The 22,461-nt window shown below is 43.6% G+C and overlaps 1 protein-coding gene across 2 annotated transcripts in view; it reads left to right on the forward strand.

Annotated features, from left to right (window-relative positions):
* The window catches only part of LOC133535806 (dihydropyrimidinase-related protein 2-like), a 34,594-nt gene that overhangs the window by 9,730 nt on the left and 2,403 nt on the right, over nucleotides 1-22,461 (forward strand). The window contains exons 4-13 of one of the 2 annotated variants that reach the window (XM_061875763.1): nucleotides 521-609; nucleotides 959-1,143; nucleotides 1,225-1,389; nucleotides 11,074-11,135; nucleotides 11,254-11,334; nucleotides 11,415-11,483; nucleotides 11,601-11,721; nucleotides 13,467-13,623; nucleotides 16,544-16,682; nucleotides 16,782-16,866. In XM_061875763.1, the coding sequence (XP_061731747.1) occupies nucleotides 521-609; nucleotides 959-1,143; nucleotides 1,225-1,389; nucleotides 11,074-11,135; nucleotides 11,254-11,334; nucleotides 11,415-11,483; nucleotides 11,601-11,721; nucleotides 13,467-13,623; nucleotides 16,544-16,682; nucleotides 16,782-16,866 (1,153 nt within the window). Of the gene's footprint in view, nucleotides 1-520; nucleotides 610-958; nucleotides 1,144-1,224; nucleotides 1,390-11,073; nucleotides 11,136-11,253; nucleotides 11,335-11,414; nucleotides 11,484-11,600; nucleotides 11,722-13,466; nucleotides 13,624-16,543; nucleotides 16,686-16,781; nucleotides 16,867-22,461 lie in introns of both variants that reach the window. The other variant, XM_061875762.1, reaches the window with a different exon arrangement.

The raw sequence follows: 22,461 nt of genomic DNA on the forward strand, positions 1-22,461 counted from the left end.
TCCACAGCTTTGACTTGAAAGCTGAAGCTCTGCATTCACTGCTCCACCTCTTACTCTCGATTATGGTCCACAGCTTTGACTTGAAAGATGAAGCTCTGCATTCACTGCTCTACCTCTTACCCTCGACTATGCGGCTGTGTGACATTACTGCTCGGAAAATGCATTTTAGAATGACTTAAAACTTTTCGAGCTCAAACAAACAAAAGTAATATTTGCAATGACAAGGGGACAGTTTTAGCTTTGGAAAGTCGCCATCAGTGCCAATTCAAGCAATCAGAATTTCCAAACGAGATGTCTGTCACCAAGGGGTCGAGAGACACAATGACATCATTCTTTGCAAGGAATAAACACTTTTTAAGTGGAAAAAAAATGGCATTGTAATGGTAAAAATATGGAAAAGAAGACTGACACTTTTTAAGTGAGTGAATATTAACACACTAACATTGAGAAAGTGTATTTGTGTGTGTATAAAGTATTGTTACAACACACGTTTGACTTGAAATCTCTTATCTGTTTCCAGGGCAACCATCTGATCATAAAAGGAGGAAAGATTGTCAATGATGACCACTCGTTTTACGCTGATGTTTACATCGAGGACGGAACCATCAAGTAGCTCTTTTGTATTCCTGCTAACTGTGTCCCCTCATCTAATAAGTTTTCTCTTTCTCCAGTTATAATGGGAATATATTTTGTTTTTTAAAGATGTATTTTACTGATGTGGATCAACATTAATTAGCATTTCTCATGTACTTATGTCTGATATATCTTTAGCGTATTTTAGTGATGAAACTAAAGTCCAGTCGTGCCGTTGTCTGTGTGTTTCTACAAAACAAAATATGTTTTTTCTTTCTGTATTTAGGAAATATTTATTTAGGGTTAAGACCTTCAGCTAGTTGCCACAGTACATCCAAGGAACTACAAGTGGAACGATGAGGCATTAGTCATGTTCCCTTCACAGACAGATCGGGCAGAACTTGATCGTTCCTGCGGCTGTGAAGACGGTCGACGCTTCCGGTCAGCTGGTCATCCCGGGAGGAATCGACGGCAACACCAATTTGTACGCCACCCAGAAAGGCCTCAATCCTTCTGATGACTTCTACCAGGGGACGAGGGCGGCACTGGCTGGGGGAACCACCATGATCAGTCAGTTTACTCCCAAACGATATTGATCATTCAGTCTATGTCCAATCGGGCTCATTGATTGGTTTGGAATACAATCCCCAGTTGACCATGTTCTGCCGGAGCCAGGCAGTAGTCTGCTGTCAGCGTTTGAGACATGGAGGGAAGCTGCTGACCAGGAGGCATGCTGTGACTTCTCCTTCCACGTGGATGTCACGCGCTGGCATGATGGACTCTATGAGGAGCTGGAGACTCTGGTCAAGGACAGAGGTGAGTCCAACGTCAACTTATGTGAGCACAGAAACATGAGTCTTGTTATCGACTGCCAATGTTTATCTGTAAATCACAAGGAATACACATTTTTATTGGGATTTGGTCTTAGGCTGCAGTCTTAAACTTTTCATCAGATGTTTAATGCTTTTATGTAATAAATCGATTACCGTATTTCCCACTAATTAATTCAAAACCTTTTCTCACTCTGGCGCTTACCATGCGGTAAATTTAGGCCTGCGCTTTAAAATTTGAGTGTGATGTAAGGATACCATCATGAGAAGCACATTTCATTAAAAAAAACATTACTATGGTCTTACCTTTACTTATAAATGAAGTCCATGCGCAGCTCCTTCTGATCAAAAGCATCGATAACTTGTTTATAGAAGTCTTCCTTATCTTTCTTCAGTTTTAAAAGTCTCTCTGTCTCAATGGAGATCTTCCTGCTTCGATTGAAGGTCCAGTTTAGAAAACTGTTTTATTTTAGATATGTAATCCTCCATGTTAAAAGTGCAAGCGAGAGGACAAAATAAACGATCGCTGCTCACTCTTGCTGCTTGTTGTCACTTCTTCTGCAGCCGAGTAGTCGCAAGAAGGATCACGAGCGCCCTCTACCACTAGGAGGCGGGAGTCATTTAATGACTCATATTTGACACACGCAGCTACGGTATATTAATAAAACATAGCTGCTTACTAGAGATGCGCGGTTTGCGGTCACAACCGCAGAGTCCGCGGGTAAACCGCGGGTCGGGCGGGTGACATGACGAAAAAATTGATTTTAAATAGATTCGGGCGGGTGAAAGATGAACCTCTGCATTTACTGCTCCACCTCGTACCCTTGACTATGGTCCACAGCTGTGACTTAAAAGATGAAGCTCTGCATTTACTGTTCCACCTCGTACCCTAGACTATGGTCCACAGCTTTGACTTGAAAGATGAAGCTCTCCATTTACTGCTCCACTTCGTACCCTCGACTATGGTTCACAGCTTTGACTTGAAAGATGGAGTTCCGCATTTAGTGCTCCACCTCGTACCCTCGACTATGGTCCACAGCTGTGACTTAAAAGATGAAGCTCTGCATTTACTGTTCCACCTCGTACCCTAGACTATGGTCCACAGCTTTGACTTGAAAGATGAAGCTTTGCATTTACTGCTCCACTTCATACCCTCGACTATGGTTCACAGCTTTGACTTGAAAGATGGAGTTCCGCATTTAGTGCTCCACCTCGTACCATCGACTATGGTCCACAGCTTTGATTTGAAAGATGAAGCTTTGCATTTACTGCTCCACCCCGTACCCTTGACTATGGTCCACAGCTTTGACTTGAAAGATGGAGTTCCGCATTTAGTGCTCCACCTCGTACCCTCGACTATGGTCCACAGCTTTGACTTGAAAGATGAAGCGCTCCATTTACTGCTCCACCTCGTATCCTCGACTATGGTCCACAGCTTTCACTAGAAAGATGAAGCTCTGCATCTACTGCTCCACTTCGTACCCTTGACTATGGTCCACAGATTTGACTTGACTATGGTCCACAGCTCATAAAACTTCTTCGTTTGTCTTGTCTGTATTGCACAAGATGTAATACAACCACACAACAGCTCTCATGTCTCTTAACGCTTTTCCTGGACAACGCCAACTCTCACTTCCTGTCGATAACGTCACTTCCCTATCCCTCCCGGAAGTCCCGCCCCCCAGCCAAAGTCATTGGCTAACACCCCGTAGCCAGCCGCTACATTATACATAGTTAAATGTTATGTTAAAGAGTTTCATTTAGCCTACTGACATGTATTTATAAATGGTTGATTTATATAGGCTAGTTAGTAAAGTGTTGTACCTGACAACTCTTGATGGTGCAATCATCACAGACAACGTCACGCTAACATCACGTGACACCTCTGATGAAGGCTGCAGAAGCAAGATAACCCGAACTTGTCAGGTACAACACTGTACCTTACTAGGCTATTGAAATCAACCATTTAAAAATAGTTAAATGTTGTTACCCACATACGAAAAACGAGCAGCACTCTTTGAAACAGTATGTGGGCATACTTTTATTTTGAAGTGTCTCGTTTGGTCTGTCGACGGATGTAAGGAAGCTACGTCAGGGTGTGGCCAACGAGGTATTTGTCATTTGTTGGTGTTTTAGTTGGTAAAATGTTTGATCCACACGCTTATTTTTACGTTTGTAACTTGCTTTATTTATTACAGTTTCCTCGGTGAATTTGAAGGGAAAGTAAGCCTTCAAATAAATCAGCTCAAGAAAGCCATTGTGTCTGTGCTATTTGGAGGGAGTGACACTTTCTAACTGGAGAGGAGGCTACGCCGGATAGTCGAACCTCGGATTCAGGAGGAACAGTGTGGTTTTCGTCCTGGTCGTGGAACTGTGGACCAGCTCTATACTCTCGGCAGGGTTCTTGAGGGTGCATGGGAGTTTGCCCAACCAGTCTACATGTGCTTTGTGGACTTGGAGAAGGCATTCGACCGTGTCCCTCGGGAAGTCCTGTGGGGAGTGCTCAGAGAGTATGGAGTATCGGACTGTCTTATTGTGGCGGTCCGTTCCCTGTATGATCAGTGCCAGAGCTTGGTCCGCATTGCCGGCAGTAAGTCGAACACGTTTCCAGTGAGGGTTGGACTCCGCCAAGGCTGTCCTTTGTCACCGATTCTGTTCATAACTTTTATAGACAGAATTTCTAGGCGCAGTCAAGGCGTTGAGGGGTTCCGGTTTGGTGACCGCAGGATTAGGTCTCTGCTTTTTGCAGATGATGTGGTCTTGATGGCTTCATCTGACCGGGATCTTCAGCTCTCACTGGATCGGTTCGCAGCCGAGTGTGAAGCGACCGGAATGAGAATCAACACCTCCAAGTCCGAGTCCATGGTTCTCGCCCGGAAAAGGGTGGAATGCCATCTCTGGGTTGGGGAGGAGACCCTGCCCCAAGTGGAGGAGTTCAAGTACCTAGGAGTCTTGTTCACGAGTGAGGGAAGAGTGGATCGTGAGATCGACAGGCGGATCGGTGCGGCGTCTTCAGTAATGCGGACGTTGTATCGATCCGTTGTGGTGAAGAAGGAGCTGAGCCGGAAGGCAAAGCTCTCAATTTACCGGTCGATCTACGTTCCCATCCTCACCTATGGTCATGAGCTTTGGGTCATGACCGAAAGGATAAGATCACGGGTACAAGCGGCCGAAATGAGTTTCCTCCGCCGTGTGGCGGGGCTCTCCCTTAGAGATAGGGTGAGAAGCTCTGCCATCCGGGAGGAGCTCAAAGTAAAGCCGCTGCTCCTTCACATCGAGAGGAGCCAGATGAGGTGGTTCGCGCATCTGGTCAGGATGCCACCCGAACGCCTCCCTAGGGAGGTGTTTAGGGCACGTCCAACCGGTAGGAGGCCACGGGGAAGACCCAGGACACGTTGGGAAGACTATGTCTCCCGGCTGGCCTGGGAACGCCTCGGGATCCCCCGGGAAGAGCTAGACGAAGTGGCTGGGGAGAGGGAAGTCTGGGTTTCCCTGCTTAGGCTGTTGCCCCCGCGACCCGACCTCGGATAAGCGGAAGAAGATGGATGGATGGATGGAAATCGCATAAAGGGAAGAAGATTAAGAACAATTCAGTAGGAGGAAACTCATTTCGGCCGCTTGTACCCGTGATCTTATCCTTTCGGTCATAACCCAAAGCTCATGACCATAGGTGAGGATGGGAACGTAGATCGACCGGTAAATTGAGAGCTTTGCCTTCCGGCTCAGCTCCTTCTTCACCACAACGGATCGGTACAACGTCCGCATTACTGAAGACGCCGCACCGATCCGCCTTTATGCAATTTCAAACTATTGATATCAGCCTCCTCCATTTTGAAAATGATGACAGATGAAGTGTCACTCGTGACGTGACGTGTTTGACCTGGCGGAAATATTAGGAATATGCTAATTATTTGGCGGAACGAGTTTGACCCGGCGTAAATTCTAGACACGCGCTAATAAAAATATTATTTTGCGAACCGAGTTTGACCCGGCGTTAATCCTGAGCCGGCGGTAATGTTAAGCATGTGCTAAATATTTTGCGAAACGAGTTTGACCCGGCAGTAATTCTAGTCAGGCGCATACCATATACCCGGCGGCAACTCAAGGAAATACGGTACTCAAAAAACAAATGTTTGGCTCACTCCAATTCTCTTTGCATTTTGCACTTCTTCTTAGAACCTTCTTAAGAGGCCACAGTGGAAAATGTAAATGATTGCAATTTTTCAACTGGTCTTAAAACATCCATTTTCTACCGCTTATTCCCTTTTTGGGGTCGCGGGGGGCGCTGGCACCTATCTCAGCTACAATCGTGCGGAAGGCGGGGTACACCCTGGACAAGTCGCCACCTCATCGCATGGTCTTAAAACATGTATCAGGAATGTACTGGTCTTCTTTACTGAGTCTGCCTTAACAATATTATTGAGGCTATGAGTACCTCTGCTGGTCACATTAAGTATCACAGTCTGTTTAGCTTCATGTCATGGCAAGGATGACCTGACCTGCATGTGGCTCTTTAGCGCCGCCCCAGTGGCCCTCTGGAACTTTTTCAAAAATGTATGAAAAATGGAAAAAGATGTTCTGTAGGAGGATAAACATGACACAAACCTCCTTAATTGTTATAAAGCACACGAGTGCCTAACTGATTCGAGTATTTGGCGAGCGCCGTTTTGTCCTACTAATTTTGGCGGTCTTTGAACTCACCGTAGTTTGTTTACATCAGGGGTGCCCATTACGTCGATCGCGAGCTACCAGTCGACCGCGGGGGGTGTGTCAGTCGATCTCCAGCCAGGCTTTTAAAAAAAATAGACCTAAAAGTTAGTGATCATCAATCTTCACCAAGACATCACTTAAATGACATTCACGGTACCGGAGGGTCTTGTGAGATGACGCTGGCTGCTGCAAGATCATTATCATTAAAATATGACCGAGAGGAAGGCGAGAAACACTTTTTATTTCAACAGACTCTCGTGCCGTACCTTCCGTCAAAACTCTAAAGGCCGACTGCACATTTCCTATCTTCACAATAAAAGCCCTGCTTCATGCTGCCTGCGCTAACTAAATACAGAGTCTCGGAAAACTGGCGTGCACAAGCGATCCCTCAGAAAGCTGGCGTGCACATCACTTGTGCACGCCAGCTTTCCGAGACTCTTATTTTGTTAGCGCAGGCAGCATGAAGCAGGGCTTTTATTGTGAAGATAGGAAATGTGCAGTCGGCCTTTTGAGTTTTGACGGAAGGGACGGCGCGAAAATCTGTTGAAATAAAAAGTGTTTCTCGCCTTCCTCTCTGTCATTTTTTCATAATAATGAACTGGCAGCAGCCAGCGTCATCTCACAAGACCCTCGGGTGCCGTGAATGTCAATCAAGCAAGCTACGGAATTTGCCGCCAATGTTTTTCTTGTAAAGTGTATGGAAGCTGGATGAATTAGATGCCAAAAACCAACCACTTTCATGTGGTATTGTACAGAAAGGACAACTTTTTTTCTCCTCCATTTGAAAATGTGGGCGTTATCATCATTACTGTCTGATTCCAATCAATGCAAGTCATCAGAATCAGGTAATACACCAACTTATATTCTTGTCTTCGTGAAAGAAAGACATCTATATGTGTTACACATGCTTGTATTATCATTAAACACATTTAACTTGTTTACAAAAATGTCTCTTTCATAAATAAATAAATATAAATGATATATATAAATGAGGTAGATCCCCTCGAGTTGGTCAATTGAAAAGTAGCTCGCCTGCAGAAAAAGTGTGGGCACCCCTGGTTTACATGTATGACTTTTTCCGACTTTCTAGGACGTGTTTTAGTACGCTTCTTTTTTCGTCTCATTTTGTCTACCAAACTTTTAACGTTGTGCATGAATGCACAAAGGTGAGTTTTGTTGATGTTATTGACTTATGTGGAGTTTGCTAATCAGACATATTTGGTCACTGCATGACTGTAAGCCAGGGGTCACCAACACGGTGCCCGTAAGGACCAGATGAGTCGCCCGCTGGCCTGTTCTAAAAATAGCTCAAATAGCAGCACTTACCAGTGAGCTGCCTCTATTTTTTAAAATTGTATTTATTTACTCGCAAGCTGGTCTCGCTTTGCTCAACATTTTTAATTCTAAGAGAGACAAAACTCAAATAGAATTTGAAAATCCAAGAAATTATTTTAAAGACTTGGTCTTCACTTATTTAAATAAATTCATTTATTTTTTTTACTTTGCTTCTTATAACTTTCAGAAAGACAATTTTAGAGGAAAAATACAACCTTAAAAATGATTTTAGGATTTTTAAACACATATACCTTTTTACCTTTTAAATTCCTTCCTCGGGCTTCACGGTGGCAGAGGGGTTAGTGCGTCTGCCTCACAATACGAAGGTCCTGCAGTCTTGGGTTCAAATCCAGGCTCGGGATCTTTCTGTGTGGAGTTTGCATGTTCTCCCCGTGAATGCGTGGTCTTCCTCCCACTTCCAAAGACATGCACCTGGGGATAGGTTGATTGGCAACACCAAATTGGCCCTAGTGTGTGAATGTGAGTGTGAATGTTGTCTGTCTATCTGTGTTGGCCCTGCGATGAGGTGGCGACTTGTCCAGGGGGTACCCCGCCTTCCGCCCGATTGTAGCTGAGATAGGCGCCAGCGACCCCGAAAGGGAATAAGCGGTAGAAAATGGATGGATGGAATTCCTTCCTCTTCTTTCCTGACAATTTAAATCAATGTTCAAGTATTTTTTTTTTTTATTGTAAAGAATAATAAATACATTTTAATTTTATTCTTCATTTTAGCTTCTGTTTTTTCGATGAAGAATATTTGTGAAATATTTCTTCAAACTTATTATGATTAAAATTCAAAAAAAAAATTCTCGCAAATCTAGAAAATCTTTCAAATTTCAATCTTATTTCAAAGTCTTTTGAATTTCTTTTAAAAAAATTTGTTCGGGAAAATCTAGAAGAAATAATGATTTGTCTTTGTTGGAAATATAGCTTGGTCCAATTTGTTATATATTCTAACAAAGTGCAGATTGGATTTTAACCTATTTAAAACATGTCATCAAAATTAAAAAATTAATTATAATCAGGAAAAATTACTAATAATCTTCCATAAATTATTTTTTTAACTTTTTCAGAAACGATTCGAATTAGCTAGTTTTTCTCTTAATTTTTTTTTGTTGAATTTTGAATTTTAACGAGTCGAAATTGACGATAAACTATGTTTCAAAATTAAATTTTCTTTTTTTTTTCGTGTTTTATCCTCTTTTAAACCATTCAATTAAGTGTTTTTTCATCATTTATTCTCTACAAAAAACCTTCCGTCAAAGTAAAAAAAAAAATGTACGACGAAATGACAGACAGAAATACTGTAGCGTCCAAAAGAAGTGCACGCAAAGTCTGACGCTCTTTTTTTTAACTTTTATTGAGCAACCTGTCTAACACAGCTCAACTTTTCTTGTTCCTTTCCCATGCACGTCTATCCTCCTTTTTTATTTCCGTAACAACAACCTTCCTCCTTCTTCGCCAATCACCTCACAGGCGTGCTATGTTCACAACAATAGGAATTCTGAATATCACTCACTGAAGAACACAAAAATCAACATCAGCAGGACATTACAATACCCATCCATCCATCCATCTTCTTCCGCTTATCCGAGGTCGGGTCGCGGGGGCAGCAGCCTAAGCAGGGAAGCCCAGACTTCCCTCTCCCCAGCCACTTCGTCTAGCTCTTCCCGGGGGATCCCGAGGCGTTCCCAGGCCAGCCGGGAGACATAGTCTTCCCAACGTGTCCTGGGTCTTCCCCGTGGCCTCCTACCGTTACAATACCCATTTTTTTTAATATATAGATTTATTTATTAAAGGTAAATTGAGCAAATTGGCTATTTCTGGCAATTTATTTAAGTGTGTATCAAACTGGTAGCCCTTCGCATTAATCAGTACCCAAGAAGTAGATCTTGGTTTCAAAAAGGTTGGTGACCCCTGCTGTAAGCTAATCGATGCTAACATGCTATTTAGGCTAGCTGTATGTACATATTGCATCATTATGCCTCATTTGTAGCTACAGTGTATATTTGAGCTCATTTAGTTTCCTTTAAGTCCTCTTAATTCAATTTATATCTCATGACACACTATCTCAATCAATCAATCAATCAATCAATGTTTACTTATATAGCCCTAAATCACTAGTGTCTGAAAGGGCTGCACAAACCACCACGACATCCTCGGTAGGCCCACATAAGGGCAAGGAAAACTCACACCCAGTGGGACATCGGTGACAATAATGACCCAGTGGGACGTCGGTGACAATGATGACTATGAGAACCTTGGAGAGGAGGAAAGCAATGGATGTCGAGCGGGTCTAACATGATACTGTGAAAGTTCAATCCATAATGGATCCAACACAGTCGCGAGAGTCCAGTCCAAAGCGGATCCAACACAGCAGCGAGAGTCCCGTTCACAGCGGAGCCAGCAGGAAACCATCCCAAGCGGAGGCGGATCAGCAGCGCAGAGATGTCCCCAGCCGATACACAGGCGAGCAGTACATGGCCACCGGATCGGACCGGACCCCCTCCACAAGGGAGAGTGGGACATAGGAGAAAAAGAAAAGAAACGGCAGATCAACTGGTCTAAAAAGGGAGTCTATTTAAAGGCTAGAGTATACAAATGAGATTTAAGGTGAGACTTAAATGCTTCTACTGAGGTGGCATCTCGAACTGTTACCGGGAGGGCATTCCAGAGTACTGGAGCCCGAAATGAAAACGCTCTATAGCCCGCAGCCTTTTTTTGGGCTTTGGGAATCATAAATAAGCAGGAGTCCTTTGAACGCAGATTTCTTGCCGGGACATATGGTACAATACAATCGGCAAGATAGGATGGAGCTAGACCGTGTAGTATTTTATACGTAAGTAGTAAAACCTTAAAGTCACATCTTAAGTGCACAGGAAGCCAGTGCAGGTGAGCCAGTACAGGCGTAATGTGATCAAACTTTCTTGTTCTTGTCAAAAGTCTAGCAGCCGCATTTTGTACCAACTGTAATCTTTTAATGCTAGACATGGGGAGACCCGAAAATAATACGTTACAGTAATCGAGACGAGTCGTAACAAACGCATATTATATATAGCCCGCAGACTTTTTTTGGGCTTTGGGAATCACTAATAAGCCGGAGTCCTTTGAACGCAGATTTCTTGCCGGGACATATGGTACAATACAATCGGCAAGATAGGATGGAGCTAGACCGTGTAGTATTTTATACGTAAGTAGTAAAACCTTAAAGTCACATCTTAAGTGCACAGGAAGCCAGTGCAGGTGAGCCAGTACAGGCGTAATGTGATCAAACTTTCTTGTTCTTGTCAAAAGTCTAGCAGCCGCATTTTGTACCAACTGTAATCTTTTAATGCTAGACATGGGGAGACCCGAAAATAATACGTTACAGTAATCGAGACGAGTCGTAACAAACGCATATTATATATAACCCGCAGACTTTTTTTGGGCTTTGGGAATCACTAATAAGCCGGAGTCCTTTGAACGCAGATTTCTTGCCCTATCTGTATGTAATATGGCTTTTAATTTTTTGAGTCTCCAGACAGATTTGTTTTTGTATTTTTGGTCCAATATGGCTCTGGGTTGCCGACCCCTGTGCTAGGATGAACAGATAAAGTGTGTCTGAAGACAAAAATTTGTGTTGCAGGTGTGAACTCCTTCCTGTTTTTCATGAGCTACAAGGACAGATACCAGAGCTCGGACTCAGAGGTGGAACAGTTTTGTGTACTTTTCTAGAAATGTGATGAGATTACTAGTAATTATCTTCACAGTATTCTTTTCTCGCCGAGTGGTGTACCAAGTCCTCTGTTGGTTCTTTTGGTTTCAGCTTTATGAGGCTTTCGGTGTCATCAGGGACTTGGGCGCTGTTGCCCAGGTACACGCAGAGAATGGGGACATTATTGAGAAGGTACAAAACAGACGGGAACTCAAATTCCATTAAACATGAACAATTTCAAGTGGCTTAAAAGTGTTAGGGCTGTGTTCCAGGAACAAAAGCGGATCCTGAGTCTTGGCATCACGGGACCTGAAGGACATGTCCTCTCTCAACCTGAAGAGGTCATTTTGTATTCCTCTGGAGAAAACCTATAACTACTGTGCCTAAATTCAACAACTTGCTTCTAAAAGTGACAAAGTGCTACTAATCCCGACATGTGATGTCATCTTGTCTTTCAGTTGGAGGCCGAGGCCGTCAACCGAGCTGTGACTCTTGCAAAACGAACCAACTGCCCGCTTTATGTCACAAAGGTGATGAGCAAATCTGCTGCCGATGTGATTGCCAAAGCCCGGAAAAAAGGTGACGTACAAATAGTTTTTAGCCTTTAGTCCGTTACTTTCAGTCATACAAACTCCGTTTCCATATGAGTTGGGAAATTGTGTTAGATGTAAATATAAACGGAATACAATGATTTGCAAATCATTTTCAACCCATATTCAGTTGAATGGACGACAAAGACAAGATATTTGATGTTCAAACTCATCAACTTTTTTTTTTTGTTGCAAATAATAATTAACTTAGAATTTCATGGCTGCAACACGTGCTAAAGTAGTTGGGAAAGGGCATGTTCACCACTGTGTTACATCACCTTTTCTTTTAACAACACTCAATAAACGTTTGGGAACTGAGGAAACTAATTGTTGAAGCTTTGAAAGTGGAATTCTTTCCCATTCTTGTTTTATGTAGAGCTTCAGTCGTTCAACTGTCGTATTTTACGCTTCATAATGCGCCACACATTTTCCATGGGAGACAGGTCTGGACTGCAGGCGGGCCAGGAAAGTACCCGCACTCTTTTTTTTACGAAGCCATGCTGTTGTAACACGTGCTGAATTGTGGCTTAGCTGAAATAAGCAGGGGCGTCCACTAAAAAGACGGCGATTAGATGGCAGCAAATGTTGTTCCAAAACCTGTATGTACCTTTCAGCATTAATGGTGCCTTCACAGATGTGTAAGTTACCCATGCCTTGGGCACTAATGCACCCCCATACCATCACAGATGCTGGCTTTTGAACTTTGCGCCGATAACAGTCTGGATGGTTCGCTTCCCCTTTGGTCCGGATGACACGATGTGGAATATTTCCAAAAACGATTTGAAATGTGGACTCGTCAGACCACAGAACACTTTTCCACTTTGCATCAGTCCATCTTAGATGATCTCAGGCCCAGAGAAGCCGGCGGCGTTTCTGGATGTTGTTGATAAATGGCTTTCGCTTTGCATAGTAGAGCTTTAACTTGCACTTACAGATGTGACGACGAACCGTATTTAGTGACAGTGGTTTTCTGAAGTGTTCCTGAGCCCATGTGGTGATATCCTTAAGAGATTGATGTCGGTTTTTGATACAGTGCCGTCTGAGGGATCAAAGTACACGGTCATTCAATGTTGGTTTCCGGCCACGTGGAGTGATTTCTCCAGATTCTCAGAACCTTTTGATGATATTATGGACTGTAGATGTTGAAATCCCTAAATTTCTTGCAATTGCACTTTGAGAAGCGTTGTTCTTAAACTGTTTGACTATTTGCTCACACAGTTGTGGACAAAGGGGTGTACCTCGCCCCATCCTTTCTTGTGAAAGACTGAGCATTTTTTGGGGAAGCTGTTTTTATACCCAATCATGGCACACCCACCTGTTCCCAATTAGCCTGCACAAATAAGTGTTTGATGAGCATTCCTCAACTTTATCAGTATTGATTGCCACCTTTCTCAACTTCTTTGTCACGTGTTGCAGCCATGAAATTATAAGTTAATTATTATTTGCAAAAAAAAAAAAAAGTTCATCAGTTTGAACATCTAATATGTTGTCTTTGTAGCATATTCAACTGAATACGGGTTGAAAATGATTTGCAAATCATTGTATTCTGTTTATATTTACATCTAACACAATTTCCCAACTCCTATGGAAACGGGGTTTGTACAATAATGCAAACCATTTAGAGGACTGTAATATGACTAAAGAAGTCCGTGGTCTAAGTAACCAAGTACTTAGACCACAGGGGTAATGAATCGTTTGATTGGTTGTGGTTGCTTTCCCCCTCTTGGTTGGCAGGGATTGTGGTGTACGGGGAGCCAATCACAGCCAGCCTGGCAGTGGATGGCTCTCACTACTGGTCCAAAGACTGGGCTACAGCTGCCGCCCTCGTCATGAGCCCGCCTCTCAACCCTGATCCCTCAACCCCGCAGTACCTCGGCTCTCTCTTGGCATGGTTTGTGCAGTCGCGCTATCTCTTTGTTGGCTTGATTGGATTGCGTGACCTCTTCGGCTCGCAGTCATGTAAAAACAGCGGCGGGCCGTGCGTTTCTCACTTGGGTCTTAACTGAGTCCGACTTCATCTCTCAAAATACCGTAATATATGTCACCACATGGACACGGCTGGAGATACTACACAGATATACACTTGCACTGTACTGGGCATTGAAGCCCCTCAACTGTGTACAAGAGTCTATTTTTTGGTGCATTTAAGGTTCAGTAAGCAATTAATCCATCCATCCATTTTCTACCGCTTATTCCCTTTCGGGGTCGCGGGGGGCGCTGGCGCCTATCTCAGCTACAATCGGGCAGAAGGCGGGGTACACCCTGGACAAGTCGCCACCTCATCGCAGGGCCAACACAGATAGACAGACAACATTCACACTCACATTCACACACTAGGGCCAATTTAGTGTTGCCAATCAACCTATCCCCAGGTGCATGTCTTTGGAAGTGGGAGGAAGTACTGTCAACATTAAAAGAATTGTGAAGTGAATTATATTTATATAGCGCTTTTCTCTAGTGACTCAAATCGCTTTACATAGTGAAACCCAATATCTAAGTTCCATTTAAACCAGTGTGGGTGGCACTGGGAGCAGGTGGGTAAAGTGTCTTGCCCAAGGACACAACGGCAGTGACTAGGATGGCGGAAGTGGGGATCGAACCTGGAACCCTCAAGTTGCTGGCACGGCCGAGCTATACCGTCCCATCCCATCCATCCATTTTCTACCGCTTATTCCCTTTTGGGGTCGCGGGGGGCGCTGGCGCCTATCTCAGCTACAATCGGGCGGAAGGCGGGGTACACCCTGGACAAGTCGCCACCTCATCGCAGGGCCAACACAGATAGACAGAAAACATTCACACTCACATTCACACACTAGGGCCAATTTAGTGTTGCCAATCAACCTATCCCCAGGTGCATGTCTTTGGAAGTGGGAGGAAGTACTGTCAACATTAAAAGAATTGTGAAGTGAATTATATTTATATAGCGCTTTTCTCTAGTGACTCAAATCGCTTTACATAGTGAAACCCAATATCTAAGTTCCATTTAAACCAGTGTGGGTGGCACTGGGAGCAGGTGGGTAAAGTGTCTTGCCCAAGGACACAACGGCAGTGACTAGGATGGCGGAAGTGGGGATCGAACCTGGAACCCTCAAGTTGCTGGCACGGCCGAGCTATACCGTCCCAATTGCATAAAACAAATGAAACATGAAAAAATAAATAAATAAAATATTTCAACTCCCAGTTTGTAGTACGGGCTTCACGGTGGAAGAGGGGCGGATCAGCAGCGCAGAGATGTCCCCAGCCGATACACAGGCGAGCAGTACATGGCCACCGGATCGGACCGGACCCCTTCCACAAGGGAGAGTGGGACATAGAAGAAAAAGAAAAGAAACGGCAGATCAACTGGTCTAAAAAGGGAGTCTATTTAAAGGCTAGAGTATACAAATGAGTTTTAAGGTGAGACTTAAATGCTTCTACTGAGGTGGCATCTCAGTAGAAGCATTTAAGAGTACTGGAGCCTGAACGGAAAACGCTCTATAGCCCGCAGACTTTTTTTGGACTTTGGGAATCACTAATAAGCCGGAGTCCTTTGAACGCAGATTTCTTGCCGGGACATATGGTACAATAGAACCGGCAAGATAGGATGGAGCTAAGATAAAATCTGCTTAGTGAGAAGAATAATCTTATCAACCAGAAAATAAGCAAATATCACCCTTATTTGAGATATTTCATCTTACTTAGATTTCAGTTTTTGCAATGCAGCTGGAAGGCCTTACCGACAACAACTCGTGATCTGATTGGCTATTGCAATTGTCTATCAACTGTATGTTCCCGTTCACTGACAGTGGCACAGACGCCGGCATTGTTGATTTTGAGATTTTGTAAAGCATGGCAACATAAGCTAGCTGAATTCTGATTGGATAAAAAACTCTAACCTAAAAACAACAGTATTGGAATATCTAATTTAGGGAGAGTAAATAAGAAAATACTTATACTTATGTTAGACCCGCTCGACATCCATTGCTTTCGGTCCACTAGAGGGGGGGGGGGGGGGTTGCCCACATCTGAGGTCCTCTCCAAGGTTTCTCATAGTCAGCATTGTCACTGGCGTCCCACTGGATGTGAATTCTCCCTGCCCACTGGGTGTGAGTTTTCCGTGCCCTTTTGTGGGTTCTTCCGAGGATGTCGTAGTCGTAATGATTTGTGCAGTCCTTTGAGACATTTGTGATTTGAAGTGAATTATATTTATATAGCGCTTTTCTCTAGTGACTCAAAGCGCTTTACATAGTGAAACCCAATATCTAAGTAACATTTAAAGCAGTGTGGGTGGCACTGGGAGCAGGTGGGTAAAGTGTCTTGCCCAAGGACACAACGGCAGTGACTAGGATGGCGGAAGCGGGAATCGAACCTGCAACCCTCAAGTTGCTGGCACGGCCACTCTACCAACCGAGCTATACCGCCCCTGTTGGGGTTATATAAATAAACGTTGATTGATTGATTGATATATCTTTAATTCTGTGATGAGGTGGCGACTTGTCCAGGGTGTACCCTGCCTTCTGCCCGATTGTAGCTGAGATAGGCGCCAGCGCCCCCCGCGACCCCGAAAGGGAATAAGCGGTAGAAAATGGATGGATGGATGATTGATTGATATATCTTTAATTCTGTGATGAGGTGGCGACTTGTCCAGGGTGTACCCCGCCTTCCGCCCGATTGTAGCTGAGATAGGCGCCAGCGCCGCCCGCGACCCCAAAAGGGAATAAGCGGTAGAAAATGGATGGATGGATATATCTTTAATTTGGACCATAATTTCTGGTTATGTTAGGCCAGCAGAAAAGGCCTGTTGGGTCCTCATTTTTGTATCCTACTTCTAGTGGGGACCTGCAGGTGACCGCCAGTGCTCAAGCGAGCTTCTCCACTGCTCAGAAGGCTGTGGGTAAAGATGATTTCACCCTAATACCAGAAGGAACCAACGGAATTGAGGAGAGGATGTCGGTGGTTTGGGACAGAATCGTGGTGAGATGACTTTTATCGATACGCGGCCGAAAAGACCGTGTTTGGTGAAGTTCATTGCAAAGTTTGTTTTCTTCCTCTGACTCCATTTCTCTGCAGTGCACTGGAAAGATTGATGAGAATGAATTTGTCGCCGTGACCAGTACCAATGCTGCGAAACTCTTCAACATTTACCCTCGCAAAGGTATCTGATCACAGTCGTCTTAATAATACATTTTTATTGGCTGATTATTGTCGACCATGAATTGATTAATTAAACAAGTTGAAAAGCTTAATCGGGTTTTACCATTTAGGAGTCGATTGTATGGAATTTGCACTGTAAAAAGTCAGTGTTCAAAAACAGGGAAGAAAAAATACAAACGGGACGGCGTGGCGCAGTGGGAGAGTGGCCGTGCGCAACCCGAGCGTCCCTGGTTCAATTCCCACCTAGTACCAACCTCGTCACGTCCGTTGTGTCCTGAGCAAGACACTTCACCCTTGCTCCTGATGGGTGCTGGTTGGCGCCTTGCATGGCAGCTCCCTCCATCAGTGTGTGAATGTGTGTGTGAATGGGTAAATGTGGAAGTAGTGTCAAAGCGCTTTGAGTACCTTGAAGGTAGAAAAGCGCTATACAAGTACAACCCATTTATTTATTTATTTTATATGAACTAAGCGAAATTATCTGCCAATTGAACAAGAAAATTAGCTAACCTCAATGAACCCCACAATACCTTAAAATAAGTACAAACCCCGTTTCCATGAGTTGGGAAATTGTGTTAGATGTAAATATAAACGGAATACAATGATTTGCAAATCATTTTCAACCCATATTCAGTTGAATATGCTACAAAGTGAATTATATTTATATAGTGACTCAAAGTGCTTTACATAGTGAAACCCAATATCTAAGTTCCATTTAAACCAGTGTGGGTGGCACTGGGAGCAGGTGGGTAAAGTGTCTTGCCCAAGGACACAACGGCAGTAACTAGGATGGCGCAGGCAGGAATCGAACCTGCAACCCTCAAGTTTCTGGTACGGCCACTCTACCAACCGAGCTATGCCGCCCATATTTGATATTCAAACTGATAAATATTTTTTTTTTGCAACTAATCATTAGCTTTAGAATTTGATGCCGCCAACGTGTGACAAAGAAGTTGGGAAAGGTGGCAATAAATACTGAAAAAGTTGAGGAATGCTCATCAAACACTTATTTGGAACATCCCACAGGTGTGGAGGCTAATTGGGAACAGGTGGGTGCCATAATTGGGTATAAAAACAGCTTCCCAAAAAATGCTTAAGTCTTTCACAAGAAAGGATGGGGCGAGGTACACCCCTTTGTCCACAACTGCGTGAGCAAATAGTCAAACAGTTTAAGAACAACGTTTCTCAAAGTGACATTGCAAGAAATTTACGGATTTCAACATCTGCAGTCCATAATATCACCAAAAGGTTCAGAGAATCTGGAGAAATCACTCCACGTAAGCGGCATGGCCGGAAACTAACATTGAATGACCGTGACCTTTGATCCCTCAGACGGGACTGTATCAAAAACCGACATCAATCTCTAAAGGATATCACCACATGGGCTCAGGAACACTTCAGAAAACCACTGTCACTAAATACAGTTGGTCGCTACATCTGTAAGTGCAAGTTAAAGCTCTACTGTGCAAAGTGGAAGCCATTTATCAACAACATCCAGAAACACCACCGGCTTCTCTAGGCCTGAGATCATCTAAGATGGACTGATGCAAAGTGGAAAAGTGTTCTGTGGTCCAGATTTTAAATTTTGGGGGGAAATATTCGACATCGTGTCATCCGGACCACAGGGGAAGCGACCCATCCAGACTGTTATCGACGCAAAGTTCAAAAGCCAGCATCTGTGATGGTATGGGGGTACATTAGTGCCCAAGGCATGGGTAACTTACACATCTGTGAAGGCACCATTAATGCTGAAAGGTACATACAGGTTTTGGAACAACATATGCTGCCATCTAGGCGCCATCTTTTTCATGGATCCCCCTGCTTATTTCAGCAAGACAATGCCAAGCCACATTCAGCACGTGTCACAACAGCGTGGCTTTGTAAAAAAAAAAGTGCGGGTACTTTCCTGGCCCACCTGCAGTCCAGACCTGTCTCCCATGCAAATCTGTGGTGCATTATGAAGCGTAAAATACGACAGTTGAACGACTGAAGCTCTACATAAAACAAGAATGGGAAATAATTCCACTTTCAAAGCTTCAACAATTAGTTTCCTCAGTTTCCAAACGTTTATTGAGTGTTGTTAAAAGAAAAGGTGATGTAACACAGTTGTGAACATGCCCTTTCCCAACTACTTTGGCACGTTTTGCAGCCATGAAATTCTAAGTTAAATATTATTTGCAAAAAAAAAATACATTTTATCTGTTTGAACATCAACTATGTTGTCTTTGTAGCATATTCAACTGAATATGAGTTGAAAATGATTTGCAAATCATTGTATTCTGTTTATATTTACATCTAACACAATTTCTTAACTCATATGGAAACGGGGTTTGTATAGTCTCATTAATAACAAGTGCACTTTTCCTGGTAGAAAAAAAAAAGACCTTTTTGCTCAATATGTTGAATAATATCTTTAATGAAGTTAATGTTAGTGCCATTATCTTGACATAAATCCAGCAAACTTACAGTAAAAATGAGTTTATTTTTCTTAATGGAAAGGCAACAAGGCAACCGCTTGTTACTTTTGGGGTTACTAGCCGCTCGGGCAAATAATATGGTCTAAAAATGCATTTTCCCATCGACAACATGACATCATCGCGCCAAGTGCTTGCTCTTTCAGTCAATTAATGCTCATACAAGCCAAACATTTTTTGATTGTAATTTTGAATAATTTACCTGAATCTGCATGAACGATTTCTGTTCAAACTTTTTACAAATGTCAGATGTTTAAATATGAACTGTCAGTTTACTATACTGTGCCAACTTTACTTCTATATAAGTACGTATTTTCTATTGTTTCATCGAAAATAAAACAGCAAAGTCCATTTGGCTGTCATCTGTTTTAATTATGAGACACAATTGTGTCAAAGCCATGATTTGTTTTATTTCATGCTTGAAATAAGAAAGTATTACTTTAAAAAAGTAGTTTTATACTTGTGTTTGCAACAGTTGGTATTCTAGTTTCAAGCATGTTCTACCCAATATACCGTATTTCTTTGAATCGCCGCCGGGGCGCTAATTAATTTAAAACCTCTTCTCACTCCGACACTTACCAAAGGCATGCAGTAAAAATTTGACAGTGATGTAAGGATCCAATCCAATCCAATCCACTTTATTTATATAGCACATTTAAACAACAATAATGTTTCCAAAGTGCTGCCCAGCCATGTTAAAAACAATTGTAAAAAAAAAATAATAATAATAAAATAAAAAAAGTGTATATATATATATATATATATATATATTATGCTCCACCAATAACAGAATAAAAACAAAAAATGAATAAAAATAAAACCAATAAAAACAATATAAAAACAAATATGATTAAAAACTATTTTAAAAGGTAAAATCAATTAAAACAGTAAAATAGAAATCAAAGTGTATAAAAAATACAGAGGACGACAGAGAACAGAGGACCACACAACTCACATAGTGTTAAAAGCCAAAGAATAAAAGTGGGTCTTAAGACGAGACTTAAAACACTCCACTGTGGAAGCAGTTTGAACATAGAGGAGCAGAGTGTTCCAGACCTTAGGGCCGACCACAGAGAAGGCCGATGTCTCCCCTGGTCTTAAGTCTGGTCTTGGGCACCACGAGCTGGAACTGGCTCTCGGACCTCAGAGCGCGCGCAGGAATGTAAATTTGGATGAGGTCCGAGATATATTGAGGTGCCAGTCCATGTAAAGATTTAAAAACAAACAGCAATGTTTTAAAATCAATTCTAAAATGAACAGGGAGCCAGTGCAAACTCTGAAGAATTGGGGTTATATGCTGGCGTTTCCTGGCCCCTGTTAAAAGTCGTGCTGCCGCGTTCTGGACTAACTGCAACCGGGAGAGAGCTTTTTGGCTACTGCCAGCATAAAGTGCATTGCAGTAGTCCAGGCCACTTGAAATAAAAGCATGCACCACTTGTTCAAAAAGGTTAAAAAATAAAAACGGTTTAACCTTTACTAAAAGACGAAGGTGATAAAAACAGGATTTTAAAACGCCATTGACTGGTTTGTCTAGTTTAAAATGGCTGTCTATAGTGACGCCAAGGCTGGTGACTTTGGGACTCAGATCATTTTTGCAATGGTCCCAAGTCAGTGAGGGCCGGACTAAAAACTAAAATTTCCGTTTTTCCCTCATTCATTATTAAAAAATTCTGGGCTAACCAAGCCTTGACGTCACATAGACAGTTAAGAAGGGGTGTCAGGGGGCCCGTGGCTTTTTGAAATCGGCATATAAATTTGGCAGTCATCTGCATAAAAGTGATCAAACACTCCATGTTTCTTAAAAATATCTCCAAGAGGGAGGAGATAAAGAGCGAACAGGATGGGGCCTAAAACAGATCCCTGGGGGACACCACAGTAAAGCGGGGCAGAAGAGTGTGGGCCTACCGAGGATGTCGTGGTGGTTTGTGCAGCCCTTTGAGACACTAGTGATTTAGGGCTATATAAGTAAACATTGATTGATTGATTGATAATTAGGAGCTGTTTTTTCAAATCTCTGCCACAGGGTTCTTGAGGGTGCATGGGAGTTTGCCCAACCAGTCTACATGTGCTTTGTGGACTTGGAGAAGGCATTCGACCGTGTCCCTCGGGAAGTCCTGTGGGGAGTGCTCAGAGAGTATGGGGTACCGGACTGTCTTATTGTGGCGGTCCGTTCCCTGTACGATCAGTGCCAGAGCTTGGTCCGCATTGCCGGCAGTAAGTCGGACACGTTTCCAGTGAGGGTTGGACTCCGCCAAGGCTGTCCTTTGTCACCGATTCTGTTCATAACTTTTATGGACAGAATTTCTAGGCGCAGTCAAGGCGTTGAGGGGTTCCGGTTTGGTGACCGCAGGATTAGGTCTCTGCTTTTTGCAGATGATGTAGTCCTGATGGCTTCATCTGGCCGGGATCTTCAGCTCTCACTGGATCGGTTTGCAGCCGAGTGTGAAGCGACCGGAATGAGAATCAGCACCTCCAAGTCCGAGTCCATGGTTCTCGCCCGGAAAAGGGTGGAGTGCCATCTCCGGGTTGGGGAGGAGACCCTGCCCCAAGTGGAGGAGTTCAAATACCTAGGAGTCTTGTTCACGAGTGAGGGAAGAGTGGATCGTGAGATCGACAGGCGGATCGGTGCGGCGTCTTCAGTAATGCGGACGTTGTATCGATCCGTTGTGGTGAAGAAGGAGCTGAGCCGGAAGGCAAAGCTCTCAATTTACCGGTCGATCTACGTTCCCATCCTCACCTATGGTCATGAGCTTTGGGTCATGACCGAAAGGATAAGATCACGGGTACAAGCGGCCCAAATGAGTTTCCTCCGCCGTGTGGCGGGGCTCTCCCTTAGAGATAGGGTGAGAAGGTCTGCCATCCGGGAGGGACTCAAAGTAAAGCCGCTGCTCCTTCACATCGAGAGGAGCCAGATGAGGTGGTTCGGGCATCTGGTCAGGATGCCACCCGAACGCCTCCCTAGGGAGGTGTTTAGGGCACGTCCAACCGGTAGGAGGCCACGGGGAAGACCCAGGACACGTTGGGAAGACTATGTCTCCCGGCTGGCCTGGGAACGCCTCGGGATCCTCCGGGAAGAGCTAGACGAAGTGGCTGGGGAGAGGGAAGTCTGGGTTTCCCTGCTTAGG

This window comes from Nerophis ophidion, linkage group LG17, assembly GCF_033978795.1.
Source record: "Nerophis ophidion isolate RoL-2023_Sa linkage group LG17, RoL_Noph_v1.0, whole genome shotgun sequence".
In the NCBI taxonomy this organism is placed as follows: Eukaryota; Metazoa; Chordata; class Actinopteri; order Syngnathiformes; family Syngnathidae; genus Nerophis; species Nerophis ophidion.